This window comes from Molothrus ater, chromosome 6 (assembly GCF_012460135.2).
Source record: "Molothrus ater isolate BHLD 08-10-18 breed brown headed cowbird chromosome 6, BPBGC_Mater_1.1, whole genome shotgun sequence".
Lineage (NCBI taxonomy): Eukaryota > Metazoa > Chordata > Aves > Passeriformes > Icteridae > Molothrus > Molothrus ater.
Window position 1 is genome coordinate 10648094 of NC_050483.2, and position 22403 is coordinate 10670496.

The following is a 22403-nucleotide window of genomic DNA, read 5'->3' on the forward strand; positions in this document are numbered from 1 at the left end:
ATGAGAATTAAATGTAGATTGTTTTGATCTTGTGCATCTATGATGGAGTATCTAGCCATAGTGAATGAAAACTTAGAATGATACATATTATCTCTTTGTTAAAGCAACCTTATTATGGAATTTGTTATAGATTGAGTTTACTGGTGCACAAGGGAAGTAATACTTAGAGTGTGAAATAACTTCTAGAGTTGTCAAGTCATGTGGCCTTTTTCAAGTTTTTAATATCTCAGGGGGGAAGGCCATCTCATAGACCAATCTTATAGACCATCTCATAGACCAATCATAGACCAATCTTATATTTTTGTTTTTTACATTTCTTTGCCTGCTAAAGCCTGATGTTTATACTGGCTGAACTAGTAAGAAATATTAGAGGAAGTGAAGAGGTATTTCCAGCCTCTATCCCAGAAAATGAATTTATTCCTACTGCTGTATATTCTCTAAGAGAAAAGCAGTGGGTAGTGCAAGAGCATCTTAAGACATTTCCTCAGTTTGCACCGTTGATTTGAGCTGAGATTATTCTCATGTTTTTTCTGACTCAGACACATGTGAGGCTTTTGGACCAGGTGTGTAGGCAGCATTGTACAGCTGAATAAATGTGACAGGGAGAGGTGTTATCTCAAAATAAAGAGATATTTTTGCAGTGAGAACAATCATTCACTGGAACAACCAACCCAGAGGTGTGGTGGTGTCCCCATTGCTGGAGGTTTTCAAAAGACAGAGAGGATGCTCAATAATCTCGTCTAGGGTCCCTTTCCCACAGAGGGTTGGGCAGGTCAATCTTGCAAGGTCCCTTCCAACCTGGGCTGTTCTGGGATTCGGTGATAATAAGTAGGAAAAAGATGGAGAACAGCAATACTTTGTAGTAGAGAGCTGTGTAAGCCTTCACCCCAGTCTCAGCTTCTTGATTTTCTGGAAGTTTCTATATTGATTTGCACCTATGTCTTCTATTAAAAGGTATTGAAGGCATATAGGATTTTCTTCACAGAGCCATAAAATGGTGGATGTCCTTTAGTGTGTGTGTGCAAGCAAATGGGCCTATGTGTGTAAGACTGCAAAGTTTGGAAAGTGCTGGTTTACTGTCATGTCTCATGTGAAATTCAATTCTTTCTCTATGGTACATCTTAAAGAACTGAAAACACTTTCAGCGACCTGCCACCCAAATAGCCTCTTAAAAACATCTGAAGATTGCTCATCTGCAAGAATCTAAAACGTGACAAAGCAGGGAGATGCCAGACATTCTTCAGGCTGAGATATGTTTACTTCTTCATGGAAGCTGCTGAGGAATCCAGCACAGTATCATCCTGGGTCTTAGTCCTGGCTGTGCTCTTAGCATGTACTGTTTGTATTAACTAGAAAAATGTAAGAAAAGGGCCTTTTCTCCCATTGCTTTCTCCTGCCTGTTGTTCTGTCCATCCATTTTTTCAGTATTGCCAATTACATGTGATGGACAAAAAGGCACTTTTCCTTTGTTTACTTTCTCACAATCAGTTTCTTTCAGAAATTGAAGCTGCTTCCACCACTGAACATAAGGGCTGCACATCCAGGTCTTGCAAACCATTCATCTGATCCTACATAAGGATCATGTTCATGCTACTCCAAAAGCTGAACCCTTCTTTAACACTCACTGTTCTCTACATCTGCAGCTCAGGCCTTTCCAGGTCCAGGGGCTGTATAGAATTACTGCTGTACATCTCCTCTACGTGCATCTGATTTCTGTTTGAACTGACTTCTCTGCTCCAATTATTTTTCAGCTTCCTGTGGTAACAAATTCAATTATTTATGTACTGTTGTGAAGGAACTTCTTTTCTACTCAAACAATTGCTTAGTAACTGCTTTTGGTATCCTTATCCATATGTACTGTGAGGAATTGAGTGCAAATAATTAATAGGCCACCCTCTTCAGTCTATTCATCACTTTCTAACCTGTTTCTATCCAGAAGTGTCTTTTTTGCATGGAAACCATTTGCAATTACTGACCAGTTTTTCTTCTATGAACCATTTATGTTGTTGGGGGTTAGTTGTTGTTATTTTGGGGGATGTGTGTGCTTGTTTTGTTTGGTTTTTTGGGTATTTTGAGATGTGACTAGAACTGTTTTAAGGATTTGGTCTCATATTCTATGCTGTTTCCAGCTCTTTCCTATTCTTGACATTTTTGCCTTTTTGGCTGCTGCTGAATGCTATTTTCAGAGAACTGTTCAAAATTACTCTGAGCTCTTTCCTGACTTGTAAAACATAATGACAGACTCTTAGTTAATAAGTGTTTTTTATATTTTATTTTGTCATGTGCATCTACTTGCCTTTTTCACCTGACGTTTTGTTATTCAGGTGCTCAATATTGCATAAACTATCTTGGCTGTCTTTGGTTCTGATTTTCACATCTCATCTTTAATCATCTGTACAGATCCACTTTTCCACATTCTTCAGGACTTTGTTGAACACCTTAGCACTCATGGAAGTGTAATGTCTGCAGCACACAGAACTCTTCTGTCCTTTTTCTTCCTTCAGTTACCAGAGGTATTTCTCTTTTGTCCTGTGGGAGCAGTTTCCTTAAGATGCATGATAGAAATTTTTGTCAAAACCTCTCCTTGAAAAATACATGTTGCTGCTATTAAAATGTTTGTTGATTTCTGTAAAGGAATTTAATGAAATAGCAAAGTTTAGACTGCTGGACAGTCCTGTATTAATTTATCATTCTTGTATCTGGATCTATTTAGTAATAAACTATTACATAAATTTCTTATCTAGGACAGTTATAATCTAAAAGTTAGGAACTAGGATGAAAGTCTTAAGTGATAATAAAGTTATAAAGCAATCAGTTCTCAAATCAGAAGTTTGGTTTTTTTGGGCAGAATAACAAAGCAGTTCAAGGTCAACATCAAAATATTGAAGGAGATGTTTGGAAAGAATGAGCATCCTTCATTGTGTGCCTTTATCTCAGTCTCTAAGTCTGTTTATTTCCCTTCCATTACCTCCAGTAGATAATGCACAGCTTTTTTTTTTCTTGGCATTTGCCAGAATGTTGTCCAGAGGCACTCTAAACCTCTAAAACTTTGATTAACAGTAAAACTTTGATGCATTGGTATTTCAGCATTTCTTCTGTTAAGATTAGTCTTATCTGTGTAGATTTATGGTATTGTTAAAATTACAGTGAGTTCCTATATAATCTTTTAAAAGATATTTTCTAAATAATTTACCTGGGTTTGTATTTTTTTATTCCATAATATATTAGAGTTACTGAATCTTTTTCACTCCATAATTCTCTACAACTGTTTTAAACTTAAAATAATGGGTTCCATTACTTTAATGCAACCTTATTTACTTTAATTGACATAAAGAAGAAAGAATTAAGTAATAAATCTTAATGTATAATACGCTTATTGTATACCAATTGTTTATAACAGGCAAATATAGAAGGCCATTTTGACTCATCATATATAAAGTTGTAAAATTAGCATAATTAGATACACGTGACAATTTCTTAGTAGAGTGATAAGAGCAATACTGAGTTCTAGCATAGCTTATACAGTGCAATAAAACTAAAACAGGACTAAGAAACATGAATTTGGTCAGTTTAGCTCAGTATCAAGATGTGATTGCTGCTCCTTTCCCACTTTTTCTCCTTGCTCCTCTCCCAGGAGATACCAAACTGTCAGCAGCTGCAATGGAACAGGAGGTGTTGTACAAACTCAGTCATTTGCTGCTTGTGAACTGAGGACTGAAATGCAATTCCATGCCTTACTCACTGCTCTTACTGCAGATATGGAGTGCCCTAGAAAAACCAGACAATTGCAGTAGGTCTGATATTTCTATGGCAAATCTTGATCCATGGCATGTCCTGGAGTTTTTTTAAAGCCTCATAGAATATGAATAACTCTGTTCCTTTTTATGCCCTTCTCACATCCCCTATTTTCATTTTAGGTTTTGAGGTAAAAATGTCCAAACTAGTATATGAAATGCAGGTCCCAAAGCATAGAATTCTCTTTTCCTGCAGAAGTAGTTCTCTGGTTTAAGCTCATCTCTTTCCTAGGGCCTCCCTGTGCACAACACTGATTAAACCATTCCAAATGAGTGTGGGTTTTTTTAGATGTTGATGAGATGAGATTGTGCATAAAGCTGGTACGTTATTTTTTGGATCAGCTCCTGGATATAATCAGGAATGGAATGGTGTTGGCTAAATAATTTTATCAGGGAAAGATTTTGACAAAGGACATGAGGAACATTTTGCTACATTTGGCTTGTGCTCTTCCAGAAGAGCGGAGCTGTTGTTTTCCTCAAAGCTTTTTTCCTGAACTGTCTGATTACCCAGAAAAATGTGGGTTTTGGTACACTATGTGCCAGTCAATGCATAAAAAATCCTTTCTTTTTCTGACAGTTTTGATTTTTATTATTAACTTGCCTAGTCATAGGTTTTGAAGAACAGTAATTGAAAATGGCAGAAATCAAGTTAGTAAACTATATGTTCTCAGAGTGTGGTATCTGGTACCACACTTTCAGCCTTCTGAAAGAAAATGAGAAGTTATTTTTCTTACCATGTTTTCTAGGAGATGCAAGCCAATAAGGATAATTTTCCAATTAGAGTGCAAATTGTAAAGATCCTGAATCTAGAATTTTAACAAGCAGCCGAAATAGGCCTCATTTTCTTCCTGCTGAGAAGCGTTTAAAAGTAAGAGGAATCCTGTACTTCCTTCACTTAAATCATCAAAGGTTAGCTTTGGAAATGCTGACTTCAGTCTGATCCATATGCAGAATACACCAGTGGGTCCTTAAAGTGAGGACACTACAAGTAGATGGTTAAAGTCTCCTTTAGGTCCTTGGTGTTAATACCTGGAAGACAAATAGAATGGTTGAGGTGCTTTTGAAGTGGATGCTGTAAGAGAACATTCACTTCTTTACTTTTAAGGATATCTGAAAAATGAAAGGTTGAATTGCTTTTAGCAATTTTTTGCTTTTTAGCATTACCATGTGCTCCCAATCTTGAGATTCTGTGGGTAGAGACTTTGTATGATGTAGTGGAAAGGCAGCTCTGGAGCTGATTTGGGGTGGTTTGTTTGGGTTTTTTTGGTACTAGCAATAATCTCTTGTCCCTCATTTTGGATTCTGTTGGCATGCAGAACTTGAAGAACACAGGAAATGGGGACTTGCTTCTCTTTTCTCACAAACAACTGCTTGCTTGCATTTTCAGACCATCCTTTCTGCAAGTCAGCAAATCTGTTCTTCTGAAGAGATGAAGCAGTGTGCTTTCTCCCTTCCCCCCACATTAAAATAAAGATCTCAGGTTAAATTTTCCTGAAGCTACTGCATCTGGATTTCAAATAAGGATAAAAAAGGGCAAATTATTTACCCTATGATTTTGGCTGTGGGTTCTTGATTTCAGCTACTGGGAAGTCTCCTTCTGGCCACATATAGTTCAGGCCAAGTAGCTGATTTGGGTATCTAAGAGTAGGAGAGAGCCATGACACTTGTCAAGTCAGAGATGCAGCCAGAGATTACCTGAGGGAGGCTTGCAAGTGCTACCTGAGATTAAGTATCCCCTTGGGATCCTGGTATTTTCAAAGCAGGGACAGGAGGCAGAGCATTACTTTTCAGTAATCAGATAAAGCATCTGTGTAGTCAGTCAGTTGTAATGGGGATATGATGCACTGCTCTACTAAAAATTTCAGTCAGAACTCAGCTGTCCTCAGTCTTTTCATTTCAAGGCTTTGTTTGCACTGGGAGTTTGGACACAATGTTGTTTTCACACTATGAAGTTCTTAGAGCAAGCATTCCCAAACTGATGTACTTTTTAATTTAAATTTAATTTTTAGAAGTTGTCATAGGAAGAGGCAGCATATTTACAGCACAATTCAATTTATGTACTATGTAAAGGATGCTTGCAAAAAGGGTTCATCTCACAAAGTTCACCAGATGTTATTTATGACTGAAGTTTAACTTGGTGCTGGGCCTGTGTTATAAAATAACTTTTTAAAGCATGCAAATTGATATTTTACTTTGGGAGATATAAGAACAGCCATGTCACGAGCACACCTGATGAAACAGGTACATACAAAACAGTCTCTGTGCTAACAGCTTGTTTCTGTATGATGTGTGAATTTTGGAGTATTTATTTCACCTCTGTCTTAGTTACTATCATCCTGTCTATTGCAACACCTTCACAGCCCTCAAATTATTAAATCAAATATGCTTTGTTGCCTTCATCTTGAAATTAATAACTGCCTCAATTAGCCCAATTAGCAAAAGAGGGACTCTGAGGAATTTGTTGCTGATTCAGCATGTGCCTCATTGGAGGGTCATCCAATCCCAATTCATTGCTAACTTGGCCAGTAAAATGCACATAGAATATCTTTGCTAAATGCATCAGTAACAGGGTGATCTTATGTCTCTGAATATTGTGGGCCTTAGCTTTTAAATATCAGTTAAAAAAAAAAAACTAAACCAAAAGAAAGCCAACCAAGATCAGGCTTCATCCAAGCTACTGTAAGCCTGCCTTTACATAGTACTTAAGTTGAATTGTGCTGTAAATATGCTGCCTCTTCCTATCACACCTTCTAAAAATTACATTTAAATGAAAAAATGCATCAGTGTAGGAATGCTTACTGTAAGAACTTCATAGTGTGAAAATAACACCGTGTGACTACATCTTGGGTTCTAGTCAGAGTATTTATAATGTCCCAGAAGCACAGTCAGTAGCAAGGAATACCACAGCACACAGAAATCTGTAAATGATTCAGCAATACAGGCAAAAAAGTGTGTTTGCAGAATCTTGTAATGCATTAATAGATCTTTTGAGGAAAAAAAAGAGCTTTTGGCTCCAATTTTGCCTTGACATCACTACTGAATGAGACACTGAGGACTTCTTCCCTCACCCCACCTCTTTGGAGAATACTAAAATTGAACAATCATCCTTTGCATTATTAATCTATTATTGTTGTTGTTTTTGTTGTTGCTGCTGCTGTTATACCTGTTTTTAGAACTAGATATTGATAAGAGAAATTAGTGTTGCTGCTACCCTCAAAATTGTCTGGTTTTGGAAAAAAGCTTAAAATGTGACATTACAAAATATTACTGCTTTTTCACACTTCTGTATTGTGTGCTGGCAGGAAGGAAGAGGTGATATGATCAGCTTTGTTTTTTCACTGACAGCTAGGCCTGCAGGTTTCATATGTACTCTAGGAATAAAATTGGACTGTTCCTAGCAAAAGCAGCAATTCTTGTGTCCTAATATACAGCATCCCCTGATCCAAGCTGGAACATTGCAGCCTGGATGAGTGAACTAGCAGGTCTGTAGAAAAAAAGGTAAGCAGTCAAAATCCACACAATGGCTGTTTATTTGAATAAGTTGATAGTGAGATATTCCTGTTCTGATGTACAGCAGTACTTGAAAAAACATTCAGTGGACTAAGATAATCCATAATCCTTCTCTCATAAAAAGGAAGTGAAACACCTTCATGCTCTTTTGGCTTGTGTTCATTTTTGCAATACAAAAATAGATGTCCATGTATCACTAAAGTAAGCAAATGTCAATCTGATTGTGTCCAGCAAGGATAAAATGGGAATAAAATGCTTGTTTTGCTGCTTTGCCTTTTATCTATGCAAGAGAGAAAGCTAAGTATAATCTCCCTGATTGAAAGCCCACAATTGCATTTGAGATCCCAAAGAAAGCTATTTATTGTTGGTTTGTTCAACCAAGTTTGCCCCCTGGGATTACCCTTTGTGATTGGGAAAGAAAGACTTTAGTTTGATTTCTTCATTTGGAAAATTTTTTGCTTGACTAGCAACAAGACTCCTGGGTCACTAAGCAATAGTGCTCTGCCCTAATTGCCTTCAACTTATTTATGTTTCTAAGTCTGGCTGTTGGTAGTAGTTTTTTCCAAATTATGCAAAGTTGATATCCTGCTGCCCTGCAAAGCAGAATAATTTACAGAATGTTTCTATGTAGAAATTGCTTTCAAACATTTTACTTCATACACAAACCTTAAGGTTTTTCTTTAAAAAGGATGAATCGACACCAAGGAACACTGATTTTTTTTTCTCCCCTAATCTTATCTGTCTCCCCTCCACACAAACTTATTTGTTCTCTTTTTACATTGACTAAGAATATAGACAAGTGGCAATTTGAGAAAATATCAACTCAATTTCCCAACACTGCCTACACCGTAGACAAAAATAAATGTGTAACTAGATTGTGATGTATAATACATGCAGTCCAGACAGCAGAAACATATCTAGGTTTCTCCAAATCTGTGAGGAGTAGAAGAAAGAAAGCCAAGTGACTCTGTGACTGAGTACGTGATGCTCATTTAGGCAAAAGCATGTTGGGTGGTATTATTATCTCCTGGTACTCTGAATGCTGCAATTTCTGTTGGGAGATTCATCAGTGCACAGGTCCTGCATCAGAGGGGTCCTTCAGCACCACGCAACGGGACTGGCACTGCCTCCTAAACAATTCTGCTTTTAAATAGGAAGTGATCTAGGAGGACGAAGAGAGCAACATTTTTTACTCACATATCATTTCAACTTTTTTTTAATATATCCTGTTTTAAGTTCACTGCCTTTATGTTGTAATAGACTTATTTCCAGGTACTTCCTAGCTCTGGGTTTGTTTTGAAGTGCCCTCCTGAATGACACCAAGTGTACTGTTCTCCCACTCTTACCTTCACACTTTCTTATGTGCTGTTCCTTATGCTTAGAAATCCTTATTCTCCATGCCAAATAGCCTCCCACTCTATATTCACAATCTTCTTTTAAGCTGCATTTTCTTAAAGTCTATGAAAAATAACCTGCAAGTTGAGAAATACAGCAACTATGCATTGAGATCTGACAGTCTTCTGATCATCAGATTTGCTACTGTTGGCTGCATTCTTTAACTTTATGCATAATACTGAATAAATCAGGGATTCATTCTTCCTTAATATCACATGTACTGCCTTTTTCACTATATATATATTTTAAAATTTTTATTTTAAAGTGCCTCAAAGTTCATCCCAACTGGTTTCCTAGAGGCCACCTGCCTGACAATGCTTTTTGTTGTCTTGCTTTTCCAGCTGAAAGCTCACTGATGTGGGAAAAAATTAGGGCAGTAAGACATCCCTCTCATAAGAGAGCTGAGTCCAGTATCTTAGGTACAGACTTAACTAGATAAAATTGCCATTTTGGATTTCTGTCTCAAAAATATTTGCTCAAAGAAAAGCCCCAGAATGAATAAAAACTGCAAGTGAAATAGAATATTTTTTTATGAACTTGTATGCAATTCTTAAAACCATTTGTTTTCATAGGGAAGTTGTGCTGCTTATGACCTCATTTCCTTATATTCTCATTAGTGCTAGATAAAAAAACCCTTGAAGATAAAAAAATTGCATCCAAACCAGAGTAATTTATAAAAGTTTGATTCATGCAACATTGACTCCTACTTGCCTCTAAAAAAACCACGTGGAATTGGGAAATTTTCAGGCTGTCTAAAATAGGCTTTCCTTAAAAGAAATACCTTTCTTTAAAATCTGGGTCTACTAGTATAAAAAGCTAGTGAAATACTGCTCCTTGGTGTTTCTAAAATATGTACATTCTTCATCTGTTTGCTGATTGTCTGCAGCATAAAATTCAGCCTAGAATTCTTGCAAGGCAAAAAATGTCGTTGTAAGCCACTCCAAAGATGCTTTGCTGCAAGAGAAATAAATCTAAACACTGACTGCTAACAAAACAGAAACTGTAAAAACATTGCTAAAACAAAAGAAGCTGACATTTTACAGAAAGAAAAGTGCTATTTTTGAACACAGTTATGATCTTTTAGTAAGACTTAAATTTCCATTTAGCTATGTTAAAATGTTTGTCTGTGAGTGAAATAGGTCCAGTTGCTTTTTCTCTTAATGTATCGAGGAAAAGATAAAGCTGGGACCAGAATGGATCCTCTAGGAGTTAAGTGCAGAACTCCCAGAATAAATTTTCCACTAAACCTTTTTGGAATTATTTTTCAGAATTCCTTAAATTGTGATGCAAATTTTGGATACATAATCAAACCAGATGCCTTGTTGTAGGGGTCGGTCTTATTGATAATGGAAAAGCATCACCTTTCACCCCCAAACATTTTGGTTTTCGGTCTTAACAGTGTCATAACTACCCATTATTTGAGATATTCTCCCAGGATTCATGTCAGGCTGGACATGCATCAAAACATTTTACTTTCTGACTGACCTAACTTTTCCTTTCTCTCATTCAAGCAGATTATTGAAAACCATCCAGTTTTATGTGTTCCTGAGCTATGAGGAAAACAGGAAGCAGAAAAGGAGATTCTTTCCTGTCATGCTGCTCTGTAAATCAAGTCCTACATGTGTAGCTTGTAGTTCCAAGGAAGTCTGTAACCACTGAGTTTGAGGGGAGTTTTTTAGGAACTGTGTTTTCCTTCAGCTTTCTCTAGTTTCTTCCTTTAAAATATTTTTGTGACCGAATTATTTGCATTTTTCCCTTGTCTCTGAGGCTGCAACCTGGAAGTGTTCTGATTGTCAAGAAGTTTTATTGAAGTCACTCAGGAATCTCAATAATCAGGAATTAATCTCAAAATAAGAACAGTTTTTTGGATTCACACAGTGATTGCATGTACACTGCATGCCTCAGTGGAATTGTTCTGTATCCTAAAAGCAGAAACACCACTTTGTCTTCCCACTTTTACCTTGAGCAGTTGTATGGATGTTAGTGTGGCTGGAACTCAAGGTTATCACAGAGGTGCCTTATTTTTGTCCTGGGACTATGACTCTGTGGTTTGGTAAATTGGCTGAAGCAGGATCTTAATATTTTGCAAACTGGAGTATTTAACATGAAAAACCAAGCTTTTGTCATAAAACTGAGATGCAGTAGGAAACTACTAGTCAGTTTTTTCCCTGTGTTGCAGACAATAAAGAAAATGTCTCCCAGTTTCCATGTAGGACCTTTTGTCACAAAGGGCAAGAATGTACATGAGTCAGCTTCAGTTGTGGGATTCTTTTTCCTTTTCTCAGTGAATGTTCCTATTATACAAAGATTGTGGAGTCCTAATACAAAATTTTAAAGTGTTTCTATTAAGACTACCTGCATCTGTTTTTAGGGGGTTTGTTTCTTTTGTTGTGTTGTGGTTTTGGGTTTTTAAAATTTTAGGGGATAATTAATGTATGCCAACAAGCTGCATATCTTAAGCTATAATCATGCTTTGTGTTTGAAAACACTTTTTTGGTACAAACATAAGAAAAACACCCTGTTTTGCTCAGACTTTGTTTGAAGGAAGTTTACTGGTCTTAAGTACTTCAAAGCTGCAAAACCTAATTCAAAATGTTACGTGAATTCCATGTATTTTTACAGCTATGCAAAAAGGAACCTTTTTAATTTTGCTGCATTTTACAACCACTGTACAGGACAACAAAGAAAAAAGTTGCAAAAAGCCACTCAGAATTGTGCAGTTCAGCTGCTGCACCAAGAGCAAGCAGCTCTCGTTTTGACAAATGAGACTTGACCACAGGCAGCATGAGGTCAAGAAATATTAACAAAATGCTTTCCTAAGTGTTTATTTCTGCTCTTTTTTTGCGTGTCCCCTAGTTAAGATGTGACAGAGCATTTGGGGTCAGGTGCCCAGCTATCAGTGGGGATGGAGTAAAGCACCTTTCTCTGAGCCCTTGCTGACATGGACTCAGCCATGACTCAGCCAGGGGAAGTGAACAGATTATACTTAACTTTCTCTGCTATGGTAAAATAAGTTGCAGAGAGAACACACTGAAAGCCAAGGGCCTCTAAATACTTTTCCCTTTTATGGAATAGAGCTCCCAGATCTCCATTTCCTGGAGATTGTACTCAAGTCTACACAGTGGTAAAAGAAAGTTCTCTGCATTCACTGATCTGTATCTTACTACAAATTTGAGCTCAGGGTATAATTTTTTTCCGAACTATTTTAAGCAGTAAGTTTATAATAACAGACCAAAATGTTAAAAGCACTCCATCCTCTCTTATTTCTTTTTCTTACTTTTTTCTTTAGATTGTCTCCTCTTAGTGTGGGAATGAGCAGAATTTTGTGAACTGGATAGGTAATTTGTGTTTTTTTACCTCATTTTGTAGGAGCGCAAGGCTCGTGCATACTGAAATTGTAGATCTTCACCCACGTCCACTCTGCCTGTGACATGTGAGTTAATCTCTACAAGTATTTAATTTTAAAATATAATTTTGAAGCTTTTTCATTTCTGAAAGAATTGAGTTTTGGGGGAGATCATTTACTTTGATAAAACACTAGAGTAATCTAATTATATCCTTTGATGAGATAGAGGCAGGCCAGACAGAGCTTGATCAATGAAGAAGAAAAAGAAATAGCAATAAGAGGATCTTGAAATTATCTCATTGCTTAGGATGCTAGTATGTGTTCATGCACCTTAACTGTTTTCAAAGTGCAGGTGTATTTTTAATCTCTCTTTTCAGTGTCTTCAGGGCCAATAATTACAGGTGTTTCAGTTGGTCCCTCACGGAATTGCACATATTGTTAACATCATTTCCTTCCTTGACTGGAACATGTTTGTTCTTGTGGAAAGGAGGCAAAGCTGGCAAAGCTCATGGTAGCATGGTTCCAAAGGCTGTTCAGCTGGCAGGTGAGCCAGGCTTAGAAGCAGGCTAGTCAAGCTCTACACACTCTAGCTCAGGGTTCAGTAAGGCTGTCAGCTGGTTTTGTAAATAGAGGTGTGAATTTCTGTAAGCTCCACGGCTGCACTCTGCCCTAATGCTCTGCTGGAAAAAAAACCCTATCTTCCAGTGACATAAATTTTCCAAGGACATTTCTTTCTCTTCTATCTACATTTTTGAGATGCAGATAAGCTCCTCTAATTCTTGGAGAGTGTTATCACAAAACTCCCTATTTCTGTGCTTTTTGACTCCATGTGACACTTACTCTGGCTGTCTTCATTGCCCAGCTAAAGGGCATAAGGTCACTTCAGCAGTGATGGAAGAACATTTATTCGCTAATATTAAGTTTCCATAATTTCTAAATCTTTGCCTTTCCTACCAGTTTCAGAAAGCAAAAAATGAACAGAATTGGCTAGAAAATGGCAGAACTCCTTGCAGAGCATGGTATATCCACTTACATTTACAATATAAGATGTTTGTGCTGGGTAAGCATCATAGTCTTTAAAAAATATGGGTTACTTACTTTAAGAACACTGCACAGGTTAAAATTAAGCTTTTAGGCTGAAAGTTAATTATTTTGGAGTTCTAAACCATATAGTTTATTAATTGAACTACATCCTTATACTGAAATACCAAAATGCAGTACCCCTTACTTTGGCAGTGTAGTGGACTGCAGCAATGCAGGTAAGGTGCGCAGAGATGGTGTTTGATTCAGGAATCTAGAATATGAAAAATTATGTGCAAGCTTTCACTGCTCCAGTAGAGTCCTCAGCACTGGGGTTTTCTGGAGGGATACTAGGAAAAAATGGAAACTCAGAAGAAGAAATTTTACTACTGATCAGCACAGAGATTTGAAGCTTATTCCTATTTGCAAGGTATCTCTGTAAGGAAATTGGAGTAGGGTTCTAATTGTGTCGGAGACAGCCTGAACTCCGTCCACTCCAAATCTGGGGGTTGCTAAGGTGGCATAAATTCATCTTTCTACCCTCTGTTTTCCCTTGGCTGTACTTTCTGTGCTGCATCTCTAGGACAACACAGCTTGGGATTTGTCCCTTTCTATTCTTAGACAAGCCTGCTGATTTATTTCTTTTTCTTTTAAAGTTTTTTTTGCTTTTTAAATCTGAAAAATGAACTGAAACTTGATGTGCTTAATAGCTCTTTCTTGTTTCAAGATAAGTTGCATTACTTTAAGTTTAGTATGTACCAAGAACTCAGTTTAGACTGGTAATAAGCCACTTTGGTGCAATAGCTTCTACGATTCCATGTAGGACTGCAAGCATGCTTTGGCCATGACTTGAAACTCCTGATTTTTCAGGCCCAGCATTGGGTTGAATGTATCAGAATCATAATAAATTAATAAGGGAAACACTAAGACGGATTAGATAAATAGCCAGATTTATATTTTTTTCTCTCCCTTTTTTTTTTTGTTTTTTAATTTGAATTTGAGTTCTTGCAAACTCAGAAGTTGTGTAAGAGGGCAGGATTTTGTTCTGGGGATGAAAAGTAAGTCTGTGTCCCTTTTTTTAGTTACCTTGTTTCCATCTCAGTTTCATGTGTTGCAGATACTTGGTGACTGGGTTTGATACAAAAAAAAAACTTAATTGTTGGAACATACAGCTGTTCGGTATCTGTCTAACCTGTGGATTTATTAAATTGTACATAATCATAAAAATGTCTTTTCCATCCTGTTAGGGACTTTATTGTTTTGCCTTAATAGCCATTTTAAAAGATTTTATTCCTAGAAAGTTTACTCTTATTTGAAGTCAGAGGTGGGTAAAATCATGATACAAACATGAACTACCACTTTTGTAGAGTTAGAAAAATCACCTGTAACAGGTACATGTCTAGAAAAGCATGAAACATGCTGTCCCTACAGCATGCCCTGCTCTGGAAAATCTTTATGCCCACAGTTCAAAAAGAATCTGTATCTTGGTCTTCATAACGATGTCACATGTGCTGTATCTCTTTCAGAGCTGTTATTGAGGAACTGCAATGATAGATAATTACTTTTACTTGAACACACCAATACTAATGTAGGATCATTTTTACTATCTATTCATTCTGCATTATCATGTGAGATGGCCTTGTATTCCTCTTCTAGTGAAAGAGACAATTAAGTTTCCAACATAATGTGAAATGAACATAATAAAAGCATGGGTCTTAGTTGCTTCTGTAGTCCAAAGTTTTCACACATTCTGTAGGTTTTGCAACACAGATTTTCTTCTGTGAGAGCTGAGGTGAGGCACCTGTCACTACTGAGACTGCTTCAGTGTTTCTTGTGAATGGTTTTGCCTCTTTTTGCCTTAATTTTAAAGCAACAGATGTATTTTGACAAATGAAATTGGAAACCTCAATAAACCAGCATGTTCATGAATAGATTTCTTAGCCCACCCCTGAAATTGAAAGGGAAACTGTAGCAGGTTCATTTCCAGTGCAGCAGTCAGCAGTTCCTGGTGGAGACACAGTGTGGGCACCAGGTGGCCTCAGCTGTGTGTGTGTCCTGCAGGCACCGCCGGGGAATGCAGTGATGCATTCATGAGGACACTGACGAGGACAGCTCCCTGATTCCTGGGCAGGTGTCACAGTAAGTATTTCAACCCATCCACTGCCACTCCAAGGACTGATTTGTGCTTTGCACTGCTGATCCTCAGACTTTGGTATAGGCTTTCATGCTGATGTTACCCTTGTGAATGCATTGCCTCCCCTTCATACTAATAATGAGTATTTTCTCACCTAATAGGCAGTGATTTTTTTTTTTTCCTTCTTTGGGCATTTCTGCTGTTTTGCTTTGGAAGTGTCTTACACTTTTTGTCTTGTGCAGAGGTACACCAAGTCTTTTCACAATTCACCTTGCTCAAAGGAGAAGTGCCACCCTCTAGGGCTCCAGTTTTGGTCCTCTGAGATCAGAGATCATGCTCTGTAGCATTAAGGCTATTAGTTACTAAAGACATATTATGGAAGAGATGACTGAGAGGGGACTCTAGCAATGTCTGTCAGTATCTGGATGAAAATGTCAGAGGATGGATCCAGACTCTGCTTGGTGGTGCTGAGCAATAGGAGAAGAGGCAAGGGCAGAAATTGATGCACAGGAAGTTCCATGTGAACATGAGGAAGAACTTCTTCTGAGCAGATTGCACTGGAACAGATTGTCTAGAGAGGCTGTGGAGTCTCCCTCACTGGAGATATTCAGGAACTTTCTGGATGCAATTCTGTCCATGAGCTCTGGGATGACCCAGCTTGAGCAGGGAGGTTGGACCAGATGACCACTGTGGTCCCTTCCAACCTGAACCATTCTGCTGTTCTGTGATATCCAGGATATGGTACAGGATGCTGTTTACTTCTTAGAGGATATTTAGAGAAGGCAGTTTGATCACATCATAGTGACAAAATGAAAATTGTAAAGTGGAGGAAAGAGATGGAAATACCAACAAGAACAGAAGGTTGTCTGTTTTGAATGCATTTGCTAAGTTATACTTGACCTTGAAAGCTTTAGTTACTAAAACACAAGATAGCATTTTTAATTTAAACCTTAATACTGTTTGTTATTGTAAAGTGATCTCAGTTTTGGAGCATAGAGTTTTAAATGGATTTGATTTGTATTTTTGGCATCTAACCCAGCCTGCAGATCACGAGGCCTCGCAGAGCTTATGCCTTCAGGCTAACTTGAAACAGATACTGCCAGCAGTGCATGGTCCTCTTAGTCAACCTTGCAGCTCCACGTGCTTCACGCTGCCCACCATGCCAACCTTACCTGAAGACAAGGGACAAGCAAAAGAGGCCCAGCACAACAGCTCTCCTCCAGCCAAAGTAAGCTCTCTTACTTACAAAGGTGTTTTCTGACACTTGCTGGAAACCTGAGGCTGAAACATGTTTGTGTATATTTAGGGGTTTATGAAATAAAATCTATTTGTTGCTCTGTATTAGGGTGTTTTGCTTAATTGATGAAGCTATGAATGATCCTCCAGCTGAAATCCTTTGAGTTCCCCAAATATTTTATAGCCTAAGGGATGAGAACTTAAATTGCTCAAGCAGTTGTTTATCATTTTGAACTGGAGTCTTATAAATGCTTCAGAACAGACAGACATATATCAAAGCTGTCCAAAAATGACCTTTGTGATGTTATTAAAGAAAACTAACTTTAAACTTTGAGAACAGAATTTAGGCTTGCATTTCAACAGCTACTGTTGCTTTTTGAGATATAGAGGATGTTCTGCAACTCGTGTGTGTGAAAGATGGAAATGGGCTTTTTTGGTTTTCAGTCTTTCTCAGTGCTTTATTTGCCACAGCAGTAGATGATCATACACTGAAACTAGTGAGAGGCAGGTGGGTGTTCCTCAGGCATTTCATCAGTTTGCTTCAAATTTGTGTGGCATCTACATGTCTTGACATGTTTTCATTCCAGGTAAATATGAAAAATCAATAACAGATGGGTCTTCCTTATTTTCAGTAATCTATACCACAGATAAAAAGTAGCTTCATGCTTTAATAAACTGGGGTTGGATTTTTTTAGTTGTTAGCTTAGCTGAAGTAAAGGACCTTACTGGGATTAAGAAATCACAGGCTATCCAAATCATTAGTTTTTATGCAAACTGGTGTAAAGAAAGAGAGGATTTATAGTCTGGCACATCCTCAGTTAAAGATGTGACACCTGTCATTGGGTTTGGGGACACTACATTCCAGACTTTAGGTGATAACATCCACTACTTTAACATGGTTGGAAAATACAGTCAGCAGTGAGCTCTGCACTGATTTGTCCTGCCTTCCATCTAAGCTGCACATGGTGCTGAGTGTTAATTTCCTGCCTTAAGAGAAACAGCCCAGTTGGATACAAGTTCATCAAGACTACCATCTGATAACATCTATTAGCTGAAGATGATTTTATTGGGGCTTTTTAAACTCACCTATGCGAAATGTATTTTAGTACAAAAGACTTGCTGTATAAAACCTATTTAGAGATGAAAAATATGAAAATCTAGCAAACATCAGTGATTCTAATCCTGAATGTGCTTGTCAAGTGAGAGAAATGAAAATTTCCCAACTCCTAATATCAAAGCATTAAATTTTTAATACATTTTCCAGGCTTTTTAGATGTAGGTCTTAAAAGGACTGTGGTAATGGATAGTTCATGAATCAGGTCACTGTGCAAAATGCTTCATTTTAGATAAGTGATTATTTTCAGGCACAAAATTGCAGTGGAGTGATTTTAACCAAAACACTGCTCATAAGCCTACATAAGGTTTGCCACTAGCCAATGTTGTGAAAATTTGATCTTGCTCATAGCTGTTGTCACTCTTGGCTCTTGCTGCAGGTCAAGTTCTACAGCCTGACTGTAAGTCACTCTAAGTAAAACAGCTTATTGTGACATAAGGACTTGCAAGCAAGGAGAGGGCATCAAAAGGAGCTGAAAGCTGGTGAATTTTTCTGCCACTCAACAAAATTTTCCAAGTCTAGAATTTCATCTCATCTAGAGTGCTGCCTGGTGTCTATCAACTTCCTTGTTGTGTTTCAGGAGACTCTTCCCCACCTTTTCCCTGCATGCCCAAATGCACACAGATTGCAAAACAGTCCTGACAAAAAGAAAACCTTACATCACATGTAGCTTTCTGCATGCTTCAAGTATGATCATGCTTTTGCATGATGGGGAGATCTGGGTTCTATGTCTCAAATTCATTTTGAGAAAACAAATGTGGGTTTTCATTTCAGTATTTCTTACAGCAGCTTGTGTTTTTCTGAAGTTCAGTCTAGACTTTTAATTAATATCTAAGAATATAGCCAGGTTGCAGAGGGTTTTCTGTTTCCTGGTTTTCTGTTGTTTTGGTTTTTTTCCCTAGTGCTTTAAAGAATTCAGGTGTTATACAGTTAAGCTCTGCCACCTGACTGTCTGGCATGGCAGAATATCGTTGTATTCCTTCTCCCCTCACCATCCCATTAATGTAAAAATTCATCTGAATTTGTCTGGATTATAAACATTTCAAAAGTACATTCTCTGTATATTTAGTGAGGGTCTGGTAGAACTTAACAGCCAGAATGTCTGGAGGTTCTACTTCCATCCCTGATCCTCACGGCTGTTCTGTTGCCACCCTCTCAGCCCTCCACATGCCTCCCTGCAAGTCTGGATGGCTCCTGGTCATCCTTGTGGAGCAGATCCCACCTGAGCCACAGAGGTGGCTTCAGTTTTACCCTAATTTTTTGGGGGGGAGGGCTTTAGACAAAAGGAAGCATAGACTTGAGTAGCAGGGAACCACTGGTAGTAGGAGATGAGATAACAGTTGGGAATAGTTGAGGAGCAGATGGGTCTGGAAGCTCCCAAGGGAGCAGAGTTCAAGGCACACAAATAAGAAGGTGATGGAAATCTTCTGTGACATCTCTGTGCAGTTGTACAACGCTGCACTGTTGTGAGGCAGCTTAAGCTTCCTGTTAAAGCTTCTCTTCCAAGGCCTGTGTAGAGCAGCCTGAGCGCTCCTCAGTCTGTAACAATTCCTTTTGATTGGAGCCAGCTGGCCCTGCAAAGAGCTTCCTGCTCTGGCTGTTCCTGCCCCTCTCCTGGACAAGGCAGGTTTGAACAACGGGGCCATGAGGTTTCACTTGTGTACATGCTGAACTCCTATAGCTGCTGACCAGGATTAATGTTTTCTACCTGACCTGAACTAGCCTTGACTGCAAATTTTTTTTTCTTTTTTTTTTTTTTTTTTTAATGAGCTGTTTTTAGAGTCCTAAAATGGGCTTGAGTGACTTCAAGGCTGTTGTTACATCATTCAGAAGTTTTTGCTTTCTGGCAGTCATGAGATTAGTAAAAACACTGTGCATGTGTATTCAGCTGCTTTGCCCTACAAGCAGGGGAGTCGCTGAGCTTTGTGACTTACAAAATGTATTGTCACTTTTTTAACATTTTTAAGGATATTACTAAAAATTGCTTTCAAGCTATTGTCATAAAATGTCACTTGTGCATTTCAATCACATATGCTTTGGGATTTTAACATTTTCAGAATTGCAATGATATTTTTCCTAAATTTAAATCTTCACAGTGTTTTCTTGGCATGTTCCCCATCCTGCTCTCCTGTGACTGACAAAGTGAACTTGCCAAGGCGGTTCATATGAGAATTATGAGTATGGAAGTGTGAAGCTGCTTGAAAAAAAAATTAGTAAAAAAACGATGCTACTTACAGTAGAATCAAGAATCCTAACTCAGGTGTCCAAATCAAGGCATATTTCATTGCCTTTGAGAGGCAAAAGGGTTTTGCTATGTATTTTAATATTATACCATTTCCCATGTATTCTAGAGTCCTTTTACTTGATCAGAAAATATGTTATTTCAACAAGAATAAAATGCATCACTGGGAGAGATGTTGCAAGGAGTTCTATGGTAAATGACAGGAATTAGCAGTCAAGTAACAATCATATTTCTTAGGGAATAGAATAGAATGGTTTAGGATGGAAGGGACCTTTAAGGTCATGCAGTTCCAGTTGCCCTGTTAGGGACAGGGACCTTCTGCTAGAGCAGGTAGCTTAGAGCTCCACCCAGTTTCCTCCCTCTGGAACACTTCCAGAGTCTAAAATTGACTTACTAAACTGTGACTTATTCATTCTGTTAATGCCTAAATTAGTGCTATTGCAACAGATTTTTCTTACCTGCCTTACGAATTTCTTGTGAAGCTTTGGGATGTAGTTTCAAGGAAATTGTAGACTCCAAATAACAAACTAAAACAAAACTCTCATATATATCAGTGCCTAGTAGAACAATTAGGATTTGAGAATTTACAAATTATTCTTTAAATTTTAGAAGTCACTTGACAGCAGTCCACTGCCTCTGCTGGGGGAAGCTTTCCCTTCAGCTGTTTTCTGGTTTTAATCAGAACACTGTACTTGGGGTAGAAGTAATCATTTTCTTACCACATATGAGACATCCACATTAACTTATGCCAACTTGATGCATCTCCACTTGTGATGTCTCACAGGAAATGGATTATTTTTCTTCAGCTGAACGGTATAATTATGCAGAAGGTGTGAGATTAAGTTGTTGAGGCAAGGTCTCACATTTAAGCAGGCAAGCACATATTAATATTCAGTACCAGCTTGCCAGTTTCTTTTAGCACTTAAAATTATATTTTATTAAATATTTAGATTATATTTTAAAAAATAGGTTTCCAAGTAATTTGAGGGAAAATCATGTGGAGCTCTTAACAAGATAATTTTAAATTATTTTTTTGAGTTTTAGGTATCATGTGTACACTTAATACTGTGTTTATTCAAGATTTCATTATACATTACTATCATTTGGAGCGTTTGTGTGCTTAATTTAGCCCTGTTATACAGAGCTGCTTTTCACTCTTGCATTCAGCTCATAAATTCACTGGACTCTTGGACATGTACTTGACTAGAGGAATGGTTTGCTGTGTGCAAAACCAGACTGTCTGCCTTTTTAAAGCTTTCTCATTAGCTCCATGCTTATTGAATTTGGCTTGCATGCATTAAAAGTTTTTAAGGAAAACAGATATTCCATGTCTTTTGAGTAATTTAAGTATAGGCCTCTAATTCACATTTCTTTTGTCAAATTACAGCTAATTATCTCTTATTTCAATTACTTTTTCTTTTTTAGGTAAATTGAGAAATCCACATTGTTTTCCACACAGAGAGTCAATGTTCAGTGGTTTCAATTTCTGTTTAACTACTTTTTTATATTTGTCACACACCATTCAGGACACAACTGTTGAAGGGACAGCATGCAGCACACCTTCTATTGTTCTTCCAGAGAATGCCGTCACTCCAGATGTAGAAATTGATAAAAATCTGGTTAACAGGTACTGTATAATACATTACAAATCCATCCATAAATTTCAGGGGCTGTGTTTCTAAAACATTGCTCCAAAATATATGTTGTATGAAAATATTAATGCTGCATCTCTGTGATTTGGCCATATTGCCTTTGCATTTTGAGGGTGGTGTTTGGGATGTGGGGTGTAGGAACAAGAATATAATTGAGACTAAAAGAGTAGAGTTACAGAGAATACTGAGCCTGACAACCCCACTCACTGAGTTGGACAACTTAACTATCTAGTTTGAGCACTGTAATACAATGGGGTTAGAAGAAGTTTTGGGCCCATTCACATAGATGGGACAAGAATACCACCTTGAGGTTAAGCATATGTGAAAGTAAGTCATTGAATAGAAATAGTAATCCTGTTTGAAGTTGAAAACTTCAATTCAGTTTTCAGTTACTATATTTACTCTGATAAAGCATACTTCCTGACCTGGGCTTTTTAATTTTATTGACCTGCCACTAAACTTAAAACATGGGGAAAAAACATATCAAAAATATATTTTGTAAATCTATAATTTGTTTGTATTTTTGAAAGTGTGCTTCTCCAAACTTCAAGATTAGTTTAGAGTCAGAATTTATCTGCAGCCCTTCAAAAGCAGAATTATTTGCACGATCAGTATTTACATTTCTGCAGCTGTTTGGGACTTTTACTTGGTTTGCACTTTAGAAAGATTGTATGGGAGTGTCAATGTGGGAGCCTAAGGAATTATTTTAGCCATAAAATTTAGTTTAAGAAGCAGTAAAAATTCAGCAAGACTAAGTCGTTTGGGGTTTTTTTGTTGGTGGTCGGTTTTTTGTGGGGTTTTTTGGGGTTTTTTTTGGTGGGGTTTTTTGTTTGGTTTTTTTTGGGTTTGTGGGGTTTTTTTGCTATATGCCATTCTTACATTATTTTTAAGTGATGGTAATAATCTAAAGAAATGTAGAGGTTTTTTCCTAAGAAATCAGGTTCACATGAATGAGATTAA

General features: G+C 37.6%; 1 protein-coding gene across 1 annotated transcript in view; it reads left to right on the top strand.

Annotated features, from left to right (window-relative positions):
* The window catches only part of IRAG1 (inositol 1,4,5-triphosphate receptor associated 1), a 57424-nt gene that overhangs the window by 10506 nt on the left and 24515 nt on the right, over positions 1-22403 (top strand). Inside the window, exons 2-5 of the mRNA XM_036385073.2 lie at positions 12069-12132; positions 15127-15204; positions 16239-16427; positions 21318-21418. Of these exons, the coding sequence (XP_036240966.1) occupies positions 16359-16427; positions 21318-21418 (170 nt within the window). The 5' untranslated portion in view covers positions 12069-12132; positions 15127-15204; positions 16239-16358. The remainder of the gene's footprint in view (positions 1-12068; positions 12133-15126; positions 15205-16238; positions 16428-21317; positions 21419-22403) is intronic.